General features: G+C 35.9%; 1 protein-coding gene across 9 annotated transcripts in view; it reads left to right on the top strand.

Annotated features, from left to right (window-relative positions):
- Window positions 1-13,271, top strand: part of CADPS2 (calcium dependent secretion activator 2) — a 614,124-nt gene that overhangs the window by 481,347 nt on the left and 119,506 nt on the right. For 5 of the 9 annotated variants that reach the window (XM_060196498.1, XM_060196491.1, XM_060196494.1 and 2 more), the window contains exons 15-17: window positions 2,044-2,107; window positions 5,324-5,447; window positions 7,611-7,631. In XM_060196498.1, coding sequence (XP_060052481.1) covers window positions 2,044-2,107; window positions 5,324-5,447; window positions 7,611-7,631 — 209 coding nt within the window. The remainder of the gene's footprint in view (window positions 1-2,043; window positions 2,108-5,323; window positions 5,448-7,610; window positions 7,632-13,271) is intronic. The other 4 variants (XM_060196497.1, XM_060196496.1, XM_060196500.1 and 1 more) reach the window with 1 other exon arrangement.

Raw genomic sequence — 13,271 nt, 5'->3', positions numbered from 1 at the left:
AGAATTTTACATTTCATATTATAAAAATTTTCAGAATAAATTTCCTCTTAGACCAAATGCATATATAATTGACAAAAGTAAATATTGGGTTGTAAGGGGGTAATGAAAAAGAAAAGACATACTTTAGGATAGGTCCATGCAAGCTCATTTATCTACGTAATTAACGTACTAAGAAGGGGAATAGGTGGTTTAAATTTACTCAGATTAGGTATTAATCTTGGTTGAATTTTATTTGATAGTTGAGTGTTTTCCACTTTGCTATGCTATTACAGAGCTACTGAACTGGTAAAAACCCAAAATGTTTATACAAGAAACGCAGAATAAAACAAGTGCTTTCTTTCAACACTTGTTTTGTAAAGATTAATTAAGAGTCTGTGTAGTTATTTTCTGTACTTTATTGATTCAGGATTACTTGTACTCTGTAAATGTGTTGAATTATTTACACATCATGGGCAGCTAATGCTAATTCAGAGCATACCCAGTGGGACCTCAGAGCCCTGAAATGCTAAATGTAATCTGGGGATCAGTAACATTCCATTCATAAAATGTGTCACCCACAGGTTAATGGAAATAAACAATAGGAAAGACAATGGGTGGATTATGCAAATACACTGAAAAGATTTAAGCAGGGGGAGGGGACTACAAGAACCCAATTTGTGTTTTATTTGAACACGGATTAAGGTTTATGGTCTACAGAATGATTAAAGCTACTTTGCTAATTTGTTAATGTGCTGGAAAAAAAAAAGTACTTTACAACAAAAACTATCAATATAAGTTGACTGTCATAGTTTGTTGGCTGGTTTGTTCTTGCTGGTGTGTGTGTGTGTGTGTGTGTAAAGGAGGATGGGTAATTGGGTGCAGAGAAGCAAGACTAAGGAAGATTTTAGAAGTAAATGAAATTTATTTTGAAGGGGAAAAAAATGAGTGATTAGATTTATAGAGTGTTTGAGAGTGAGTGGCAGAAAACTACCAGTCTTAGTAAAAATGTTAACTATTGCTTTGTGAGAACCTAGAAAGCAAAATGAACTTAAAATGTATCTGACTAGGAAAAGCTATTCTTACGTGAATGTGTGAAAAATAACATCACTGCTCATTAGGTCTTAGAAAATATGTCTAAAAGTCATGAGGGAAAGTAAACTTCAAATTATTAGTTTATTTCTAACAGCAAAATGAAAGCCTAAGTGCTTGTGACACTTGCTCTAGGTGCAGGGACAGAAACTACAGGGAAAACACACTTTTCTCAATCTGGTGCAACAAAGCCAGGAGGTCTAGCAAAATGAAGTGGCACTAAGACTGTACTCTTCAAGTGGAAAGTGACCTGAAGAGGGACATCTCCTCCTTCTAAAGTACAATAAACCTGTCACCACAATGTGACAACTGACTTCTGCTGGGCTAACTTTATACTTCCATCCTCTGATCTTGATTCCAAAAGTTCTTCATAATTTGCCTTCCAGTTTGGGATGTATTTTAGGGACACAGGGGACTAAAATACTTTGAGATTATTGGCCCTTCTGGCTAAAGAGCTGTAAAAGATTTCTGTGCTTTGTATGGAAAAGTTGAAAACTAGATACCAGCACCCACAGGCAAATGTTAGGGAAAGGGAGGTGCTGAACCTTAACCTAGAATTTATATCTGTGACACGTGCATCTCATTGTATATGAGGAAATGAGGGAATTCATTTATCTATTTCATTTTATCAGAGGGTTTAAGTGACAACAAGCTTTAAAAATTGTTATTCAGTGAATTTCAACATCTCTTTACCTATTAGAAACTTAGAGATTCTTTAAAAGTTCGTTGGATTTTTACTATACATATATCATCAGAACTTTAGAATCTTTGAATCCTCATCTACAATTATATAATGGAGTTTCCAAGTTAAACCATGATGTAAGCTTCCATATAAAATTTTCTAAACGGTTTGATATTATGACAACCACTTTTCATTGTTCTCCTAAAATGCCAAGCAGCAAAACAGAAATTCTTAGCAATCTTGCATATTAAATGTTTGACGTGTTTGTTGTTTTTGTGTGTTTGTTTTTATAGATACTGTTTTCCCTTTGGACGGCCTGAAGGTGCTCTAAAAGCTACGCTCTCATTACTTGAAAGGGTATGTTTAGACACTGCTTTACAAATACTATTTCTACACTGTGAATACTTTTTGCATTGGCAGTTGCTGTGTATTTCAGTTCTTCTTCTTCTAGCGTTTGCCCTTCTTCCGTAGCCAGTTAATCGCTTTGAAAATGACTGGGATCCATGTGGATTCAGTCGGCTAGGAAGGATCGTCAGTTTCCCCAATGAATGGGTACTCACAGGATGCACCACGGGAAGGTCGATCCAATGCATCCCAGTTATTGAAGTACACAGTAAAACTTACTGCTCATAACCAGTATGCTCTTCTTAGTCCACAGCAGTTCAGAAATCTCTCATTTTCTTGCTATATTCAAACTGCCCAGATCTCACTACTGCTTCCCCCAAATCATTTTGAAGCCTATAAATACCTACATTGCTGAATTTGGAGCTTCTTTTTGTTAGTATCCTTTTTCACCTCCTCTTCCCCACACTTTTTTTTTCTTCTTTTTTCATGGTTCAGCAAGATACACTCACCACAACCCCTGTTCAAGTCCTGCCCCCACCACACTGGAGGAAGCTTCTCTCCTGTGGTATCTTTCTCTCATTTCTCTGTCTCCCTGTCTCTCTTTCTCTCTGTCCCCTCAGAGCAGAAAACCCTGGGGACAGTACCACCAGTAAAGAAATTCTTTTGTTATTGTGGTAGTTGAGTTTAATTATTCTTGGTTTCAGACTTAATTGTCTTTTATGACCCTTTCAATATACTTGTATTTCTACTTGTGATATTCCTCAGGTTTATAAGAGTTTACAATTTAATATTCACAAATATATAAGTACTTGGTACCTACATGATGAATCCACTGCTCCCAGCAGGCTTGCGCTCTCTCTCTCTCTTTTTTTCCTTTTTGATAGATAAATTGAGAGGAAAGAGAGACCTGAAGTTCTATTGAACTGCTTATGGAGCTTCCTCCTTGCAGGTGGAGAGTGGAGACTTGAACCCTACTCTTTTTTTTCTTAATTCATTTTAGAATTTATTTCAATTCAGTTTGTGTATTGCATTAAGTGGATTCATGAATTGTAGAAACATTTTTTTCTCTTAGAAATGGTTTCATACTCATGCTACGAATCATTTCTTAATGAAAGTCTATTCTCAATATTTTGCTTGTAAGTTTGAACGGGAAATATCATTTTCATGTGTCTATGAGTCCATTTATAAGCTAGTCAGAATCTAACTGCTAGGTAATGTGGGCAACTACTATATCAACGTTAAAAAGAACTTCTAGGGATCATCTATATCTCACGATTGATTATTCTGGCCCTGTTTTATTGACTCCAAGTACTTGTTCTTGTATGCTTTTCTGCCAAAATGAATTCCAGAGATACAAGATCATTTATTAGCACCACTATTAAAAGCAAAGGTAGAAGGTAGATGATGACTTACTTGCTAAAATACATACATTACCATGTATGTATTTTAGCTCCCAGTTCCCATCTCAGGCCGTGGGTAGTTTCACAAGCAGCAACATTCTACAGATGTTTCTCTTCTTGTTCCCTCTCTGTATCTGTCTTACCTCTTTCAATGAATAAATGTCACAAGGAGTTTGGTGGAGTTATCATACAGTCACCAGGCTCAGTGATAATGCCGGCATTTAAAATAAAAAATATATTTAAAAAATGCTATTTACCGGTTTAAGAACTGAAAAGGGGCGAGAGCGGGGGCCAGGTGGTGGTACACTAGGTTAAGCGCACATAGTAAAAGGGCAAGGGCCCGCACGAGAATCCCAGTTGAAGCCTTTGGTTCCCCATCTGCAAGGGGGTCTATTCATAGGTGGTAAAAAAGGTGTCTATCTTTCTCCTCCCATCTCTAGTTTCCCCTCCTCTTTCAGTTTCTCTCTATTCTATCCAAATAATGGGGGGGGGGGGGAATGGCCACAGGAGCAGTGGATTCATAGTGCAGGTACCAAGCCCCAGCAATAGACCTGGAGGCAAAAAAAAAAAGAACTTGGAAGGTGAGGGTTAGAAGGTGATGATTAAAATGAGGTCTAGGCTGGTCCAAAGGTAGTGGGTTATCAGAAAAACTATTAACGTTAGTGTCACTGAAGTTGGTAAAATGAGGTCTAAAGCAGCTATGTTGCTATATTACCATTTAAACATATAACCATCAACACACCTAGGGTTTAGCCCATCATTTTATATATGTAATAAATCTTAATTTTACTGATAATCACATTAAAGTAAGACTGCATGCTAATGCTAGTGCATTTCTTAGTGTATGAGGAAAGATTTGGGGAGAGTATATGCAGAATGTGTACTTCTAATTAACCCATATATGTCAGTTTGTTAAAGATTAATATGAAAATATGAAGAATAATTCAATTTGAATGGGAAGAAAAGTTTTATAACAATTTTTTAATGTTTTCAGGGATCATTAATGCTTGATAGGTTGACTCTTAAAAATTAAAATTTGACTAATTGTATAATCAAAATTCCTTGAACATTTACCTCACTGAAAATTTTAAGGAAATGTATCAGTGAGTCATTATAAAAGTACTTAAGTGCATTGTATTACGAATTGTAAGCAGTTCTGTTTTCCTTTGGCCAATAGTAAAAGTTTCTAAGGAAAAATTTTTAAATATACTTTAGGAATTTAAGAAAAAAATACACAATTTATGCAGCTTAGTATTTGATACTCCACCATTTTACTAACACAGGAAGTTGTCTCCTCCCTCCTAAGATCACAGTAATTAAAGTTTAGTTAGAGAACATAGAGATCTTGTTTTCTGTAGAGCTCAGGCGTGAAGTTTATCCTTAATGAGATCTGTGTGATTGTTTTCATATGTATTTCTCAAAAGAAATAAAGCTCTTCACTTATACTTTCTCAAGAAATATTTTGATTATTGCTTGTCCCAAGGACTATAATCTTGATCTGAAACATCTGCTCTAATGGTGTCTTGGGTCCCTGGAGGACCCAAGTGACAGTCTGACTGAATAGTGACTTGGCCTATGGGAGGTGTAGATGTGCATAAATGAGGCTTAGGCAGGAGAAGCCAAGATTGTGAATTCCCAGTTGTGAAGTGCCAACTCATTACTCCCCCCCCCAAAACACACACACACACACACACACACACACACACACACACACACAGTGTCACCTAAGGTGTCCTCCTAGTAATAAACAGGTGTAACTAGTTCTTGGTTTTTACTTTATGAAACCAGTCTCAATTTCAGTCATTTCTCTCTCTTTCTCTTTTTCTAGGTTTTAATGAAAGATATTGCCACACCCATACCAGCAGAGGAGGTGAAAAAAGTGGTCAGAAAATGTCTGGAGAAAGCTGCCTTGATCAATTACACTAGACTCACAGAATATGCCAAAATAGAAGGTCAGTACAGTGAGCAGTTGCCCAAGTGGCAGTGAGAACCAACAATGCCTATTAACTGAATTTTCTGTGAGGAGTCCTTTCCTGAACAAACCTGTATACCAAGGCAAAGGGAAATGTCTCATTAAAATCTCAGCTGGTGAACTGAAGAGCTTTTTCCTATTCATTGCTTTAATATGCCTCCTGGGATTCTGCTTGAATGAAAGATCCAGGACTTGTGCTTAAGTTGTCTTTTGTTCTTATTTTGAGTTTTCAAGAAACCAAAGGGTGTTTTCATGGGTTATATTTTTGACATTATTGTAAGTATGTCGAGTATTTAAACTATGGGTGGTATATTCTTTCCTCATCAGTAAGAGAGTAGTAGTGCATGTCTTTATTTTCTGTTCTACTTGTTGATTATCTAAATATTTGACAGCTGAAATAAACTGATAGAATTTCCTATAACTTTTAATTGCTTACAATATTTTGATGCATGTAAAAGGCAGGCTCTCTTGAGAGGAATGCTCTCTCCCCCTTCAGATTTTGTTCATTAAGTAAATTAAGATTTAAGATACTTAGAAATGAAATTGAAATTTATGGCAAAGTCATAAATCAGACTTTAAGAATTCTTTGATAAAATTAAAAGTGCTAGGAAGGACCTAAAATTCTTTGCTCTGATTATCATAAAATTGATTTTTGTTACATATCTAGCACTAACTTTAGATGGAAGAAAGTTTGTGACATGAATAGTTGTATCTAAAGACAAAAAAAAATCATCTATTTGAAAAAAGAAGTATCTTTTAATATAAAACTGTACTTCATGAATTGTAATCTTATTAGTGACATTAAGATAGTTTCATCTGGATTCAGACAATAGAAATATGATTATAATTGGCTATGTTATGTCCTTTCTTCTCTCCAAATCTGATCAAGCTTTCTAACAAGCATGTGATAACCATCCTCCTGAGTGATTAACAAAAAAGCCATCCCATCACTATAGCAACCAGTATTATATCACGAGAGTAACAACATGAAACCTCCTTAGTTACCAGTTTAACATCATTAATTGTGATATCATGTTGTGTTAAAGCAAAAGCAATGAATATTATATCATTTGGAGAAAGTAGAGGATAAACATATTGGTTTTCACATTTTTAATACTCATTCAAGCAATTTTCATGTTTAGGAATATTGGGTGTTATGAATATGGTTTGAAAGAATTGACATAAAAACAGACATTTTAAATCTAGATAAGAGAAAAACAACTTTGCAGATAATCTGAATAAATATAATTTTATCTAAATACTATGAGCCCCATGCACAAAACAAACAAAAAAACTGTGGAAGTCCTTTTGTTCTTATGTATCTATTTAAATTAAGATTTTCCCCATTATTTTGTCCAAGAATACTGCAAGGATATATGATTTATTCCTTTATGTCTATGTTTATTTTTAGTCATCGAGTCTATTTTGGTTATAGACATGTGAAGAATCTCTTTATACACAACCAATGAACCTTTTTCATTAATGATCGAGACAAACATATTACCACTATATATAGGTACAATTTTTCTTCTAAATCATACCTATAATTAACTATGTGTTAAAAAGAAAAAACCTCTAACATAACTAATAGATACGTATCTCACCTCTGCCCTTTCTAGAGTCATCATTCTCTTATCTCCAGTCTAATGTGAGGGTTTCCTAGAAAACTGAACCTCAGGAACTACTTGGGTAGGACTACTGGGAAGTGTGCTTTTCTTTCTTTTTTTTTTTTTAGATGACAGAGAGAAGTTGAGAGGGGAGGGGAATATAGAGAGAGGGAGGGAAAGATAGACACCAGCAGGCCTGCATCACTGCTTGTGAAGTGACCCACCTGCAGGTGAGGAGCCTGGGGCTCAAACCAGGATCCTTGCACAAAGTCCTTGCACTTTGTACTACAGTGTGCTTTTCAAAGAAATAAAATTCATACTTATCAGATAAGAAAAATCTGTGTTTTTCATTTCATCTTTTCTATATCTCAAAGTAAGTGTTTTTTTTTTTAAACACTCAGTCATACCAAGAACAACATCAAATTTAATTTGAAAGTATTAGTTCACCTGTCCATGCTTGAGTAGTCTTCCATACTATGTAAGCAATGTGGGTAGAATTTTATTTCTCTCTTAAATTCTCTTTTCTTATGTTTTAGGCCCAACAGAATATGAAACAGGTAATGAATGTTGTGCATGCACGTGCTGTCATTTCTAATGTAGTGTGATGTTTTATTATGAAGAAAATAGCTCTCTCCTTTTCAGGATCCTATTAGATCACTTTTTGTAAGATATGGAAAATACTTGATTTTGGCAGAAGTATTGCTAATGGTTTGTAGGGGAAATAGAGGCCATTTATCTTTGTACAGGTTCAGCAGTATTTTCGATATGAACTGAAAGCAAAAAAGCCTGAGATTGTATTAATGTTATGCATTATGTTACAAGCATGGACACTAATCTTATTTGGAAGCTGTTGCCAATATGTGAAGAGCTCTTAAAACTAGACAGTACCATCTTTCCTTTATCATTCCTAAAAAAAAAAAAAAAAAAAAAAAAAAGCCATAAGATTAAAGAGCATAAATGCTATTTAATAAAATGTAAGCTACTCTTAACTTTGAAAGTTATTAATCATGGGAGTAGGCAGGAGTTCCAAGTTCTAAGTTCTAAGACATTGTTAGGAAAAAGTACTCAGAATTTGTTTAAGGCTTGATTACTTTTCTTTTGTGCCACGAATTGCAGGTGTAATCAGTTTAATTGCATGTGCAATTACATATTTGTTCTACTACTTCTTCTATACTGAATTTGCCACTTTACCCCCGGCACCCAACTCTGCCTCTGACACAGAGTAGATCCTCAGGACCCTTGGACAAAGACAGGCTAATTAGTTCCATCTACAAACAATGGAATAAAGAAAACTGAACAGCCATCTTAATTCTAGTGTTTTCACCTTAGTCAAGCTTAGCATATAATATTCTGGGCAAGATTGCATGGGTTGTAGTTAACTCAAGTCTTCTATTAAAAGTCTCCTTTTTTCTCATCCTATCTTCTCAGTTATTTTTCAGTGTTTGGTCCTAGAAACAGGAAAATAACACAAAGCAAGATGTGCAGGAAAGAACAACCCCCTATTGTGATCACTAAAGCACATATTAGGAAAAAGAAGAAGAAGAAAGAAAGAAAGAAAAAAAGCCTATCATACCTTTCTATGCCAGCTCATTGTAATGATAACAATTTTGTGCTCTTTAAAAATTCTTCCACAACCTCATATGGTTCTTTATCCCCCCACATTTCTCTTATGAAAATAGCATCTGTCTAGTTTACAGACCAAAGTACAGGGTTGTTAGTGACTTTCTCAATGCCCGGAATAAGCCATTCAGTTGGGACTTGAGTTAGGTAACTCAGTCCCTAATATACAGAAGTTATATTTCTTCCCCTAAGAAATATGCAAAGGTCATAGTGCACCATCATATCAGATTGTGGAGATACCACATTCACTACTCCATTTCCACTAGAGAAGTAGGAAGAAAAAAGTTGGCTTTTCCCATGTACTTCCTTCTATTTATATTTAATATCTGTACTGTTCACAGCTGTGCAGACAAGTAGGTCAAGGAAATAAACATTTATTAAAAGTATGCTTGTATGGAAAAGGGGAAAAAAATCAGTGTGGTTTCAGTAATTTAAAGTCAAGGTTTAAATGCAAGATAATCTCAATTGAAGAATGCTCTGCATTAACATTGAAAACTACTTAGTTCTACTGCTTTGGCTGTATGTAGTAACAAGTTAACAGGTTTACTAAGAAGTGTTCCAGGAGGGTCTTATAGAAGTTTGTAAAAGGCCAGTAAAATATTTCCCCTGGCAGAGTGCCTGCTTTGCCACTGCACGGTTCAGGTTTGAGCCCAGCCACCACCACACAGAGAAGATTCAATTGTGTGGTGTGTTTCTATGCCTTCCTCTATATCTAGAAAAGACCCTGGGACAGTGAAGCCTTATAGAGACATATATATACATATGTACGCACATACATACATATATACATACATACATAAAGTGACTGCATTGTAGGAGCGCAAATGCTTGACGAATCTTTCAGACAGTAGTCTCTGAAGCATTATTAGCCTTTTCCATAGTTGGCACCTAGAGAAGTCGGATTCTGTCCTCAATTTGTCATCATTTTGTACATTAGCCTCTTCCCTCCTCTCCTCCCTCCCTCTCCCCCCCACCCAGGATGATCACTGAAGCTCATTGCCTGCAGCGCAAATCTTGGTGGCCTGTTTTTCCTCCTTTTTTTTTTTTGTGTGTGTGTTTTTTCTATTTGATAAGAAAGGGAGAGACAAGGAGAGGCAGCGCTGCTTGTTTGTTTGTGAAGTTCCCCACACACACACATGAATGGACTGACGGCTTGAACGAGGGTCCTTGAGCATGGTAACTTGTGCACCACCAGCCAGCACGTATTTTGTCAATTTTGACTGCCTGTTACAGAGGATTCATATTCATACCGTTTCAGTGATTCCTTACACAATTTTTGAAGATAGAAAGTTTTATAGAAAAGGTAATGGAGATTTTTGGAAAAATAACTGCCATAAGATTTTACCTGTCATTAAATTTCAATAGACCAATATCTCTGCCCATTCCCCTCGGACGGTAGAGCCCTTCATAGTCATCCATTGCTATCTAACTCGGTCATTTTTTTTTTTTGCAAAATATCTAACTATATCATAAAAGCCAGAGATCAGAATTTTAGGACCACTCTTTCCAAAATAAATGATATTTAACAATAAAAGCAAACACTGATTTGTCAGGTGCTGTTCTAAGACCCAGTCATTCCTTATCACAACACAGTCAAATACATTCTATCATTGCTTCATCTTTGCATTTGAAATTTCTGTCTTTGACACTTTAGCAAATCTCAGTTAAGAGAAGTGTAGCCCCATTTCACAATCATTTACCCACATGTGGCTAACGGTGTTGAATGGAACAGCCTAAGTGTCCAGTGTTAAGAGTGGATTACAGAATCCGAATCTTCCTGTTTATTTTTTTATATGCAATTTAGTAGGTCAGGTGTTGAGATCAATTAAATCATACAATTTTCCTCCCAACCTGGAGCATGTCTCCACACTTCTCACTTTTCTTCTACACTCCTCACCTTTCTTCTTTACACTTGCAACCTAAAATATACTATAGAATACACATCCTTTTGTTGACCTACAGTGTTAGCCCCATAGGATAGGACTTTTTTATTTTAGTAATTACTATACTTCAGGTAACAAGAAAAGTACCTTTGATAATCAGTAAATATTTACTGAGTAAACAAACACATTCATGGCACAGAAAGTAATCAAGCTATTTATAGTGGAGAGGACATCTGTAAACAGAAAAGCTGGCTTACAAAAGTTCATTCAAAGTAGTTGGGCAGTAGCGCAGTGGGTTAAGTGCAGGTGGCACAAAGTGCAAGGACCGCAGTAAGGATCCTGGTTTGAGCCCCTGGCTCCCCACCTGCAGAGGAGTGGCTTCACAGTCGGTGAAGCAGGTCTGCAGGTATCTGTCTTTCTCTACCCCTCTCTGTCTTCCCCTCCTCTCTCCATTTCTCTCTGTCCTATCCAACAGCAACATCAATAACTACAACAATAAAAAAAAAGGGCAACAACAACAAAAAGAGAATAAATATTTTTTTAAAAAGTTCAAACTAGCCACTGAAGAATTAACATTAGAAGAGGAAAACCTATCCATTAAAAAATTAACAAATTAGAAAAGGTAAAGTGGAATTTCATACCCTTGTCATGGAGGAAGAGCAAGGAGGCATTAGCTTAATATTACAGAAGCTAGAGATTATCAGCACCCATTGTACTCATAGTATCTAGTAATAGAACCTACTTCACTTGTTTTTGTAATTCAGCATGACGCTCAGTTTTGTCTCCTAGTTCTCTGTTCTCATGGGGAATTCTTTAGGTTCTCCATTGGCTATTCAAATTTGCAGAATGAAGGGATTTTACAACTTTTTAATAAATAAAGTCATAACACCTCAAAAAAAAAGTTCTCATATTTACATGTGACTCCTGAAAACAGATTGATTCATTGTAAGAAATTAAAATTTCTAGAAATGTTTTTTATTTGGGGGGGCTTTTGGAATATCCACATTTGAAGAAAAAATAGGCTGTTTTTAAATCCGTTAAAATATTTTGATTTACTCTTATTTCAAATCAATGAGTTTCCCTCTTAGGTTTAATTTTATCAGTAACTATACTGTTTATATATAATAGCAAGTTTATTTTAGTTTATAATGTTAAAAATACTGCTAAAATTTCATTTTTGTAATTGTATGATTTTTCTAAAACATACACCTCATTGATACAACTATTTTTAAAGAAGAATTTGTTCTTTTTTTTTTTTTTTTTTTTTTTGCCTCCAGGGTTGTTGCTGGGTCTCAGTGCCTGCACCACGAATCCACTGCTCCTGGAGGCTATTTTTTTCCCTTGTAGTTTTATTGTTGTGGTGGTTATTACTATTGTTGTTATTGATGTCCTTGTTGGATAGGACAGAGAGAAAAATGGGGGGGGGGGTTGGGGGCAGGGGGAGGAGATAGATACCTGCAGACCTGCTTCACCGCTTCTGAAACAACCACCCTGCAGGTGGGGAGCCAGGGGTTCAAACAGGGATCCTTATGCCGGTCCTTGCGCTTTACGCTATGTGCGCTTAACCTGCTGTGTTACCTCCTGACCCCCAAGAAGAATTTGTTCTTTAATTGGAATTTTTATAGACAATTTATTATAAAAATAACACAACTAATAAAAGCCTCTGATTTCTGTTGAAACTACGTATCACACTGTCACGATCAAAGAAGGAGATTGTTCCATAGAGCTTGTCTGGACCTGAGATCTTTTGCAGAGTTGGTACCTAGGCTCATTGTGAGTGTATAGATGTGGCAATGCCCTAAATAAAAGTTAACATGGAATGAACAGGCAGTCTTTGTGCACTGAGGATCTGTCTGGGCCCTCTCGTTGCCTGGTTTCCAGACCTAACCCCAGTGCTCTCATTTTCAAAGTCTCAGTTGAACTAGATAGAGATGCTTTCCCAGGAGATGGCTGCTTACTTTCTTTGAGAGGAGTTGCACTGTGGCTGTACTTACGTCATTAGGATGTGTTTGCCATCTGGGTGGCACTTTAGTACTCTCTTGTTAGAGTATGGTGATATATAATAAATAAATAGAAAGTAAAGTCTGTTCTACCTAAGGTGTGTGGCCACAGAAGAATATGAAAGTCTTCACAGCTGATGAAAAATGTGTTAGTAAATGTTTTCCTACTGATGTTCCTAGGATGAGATAACAGTTCTCTACCATAAAATTTTTGTTTCCTTATAAATTTGTTTGCTTAAAAAAAATGAGTATAAATGTTAAATGTATTCAGGTTACTAGCATCAAAATAATAGACCTGAAATTTTGCATCTCATAAGCATTAATAATACTTTTTAAGAGTTAGTTTGTATATTAAAAAATAGTCAGAAATAAGAGCATATCCACCTGCAGAGGGAAAGCTTCACAAGTGGTGAAGCAGAGATACAGGTGTCTCTCAGTGTCTCTTCCTCTCTATCTTCCCTTTTCCTCTCAGTTACTCTGTCCAATAAAAAATAAATAAAAATATTTTAAAATGGAAAAAATATATAATCAACACCCTAGAAAGAATACGACTGGTAACTAAGAGAATTTGCTCTCTGGCCATTTTGAACAGTACGACTTGAACCCTAAGATCATAACCTGAGAGTAAAATCTCCCTGATTTTTCTTCTGAGTCACCAACTTATTTAGGTACACATTCTGGCTCTCAAGTAAAG

The sequence above is a fragment of the Erinaceus europaeus genome, chromosome 8, assembly GCF_950295315.1.
Source record: "Erinaceus europaeus chromosome 8, mEriEur2.1, whole genome shotgun sequence".
In the NCBI taxonomy this organism is placed as follows: domain Eukaryota; kingdom Metazoa; phylum Chordata; class Mammalia; order Eulipotyphla; family Erinaceidae; genus Erinaceus; species Erinaceus europaeus.
This window is presented reverse-complemented; position numbering and strand designations above follow the sequence as displayed.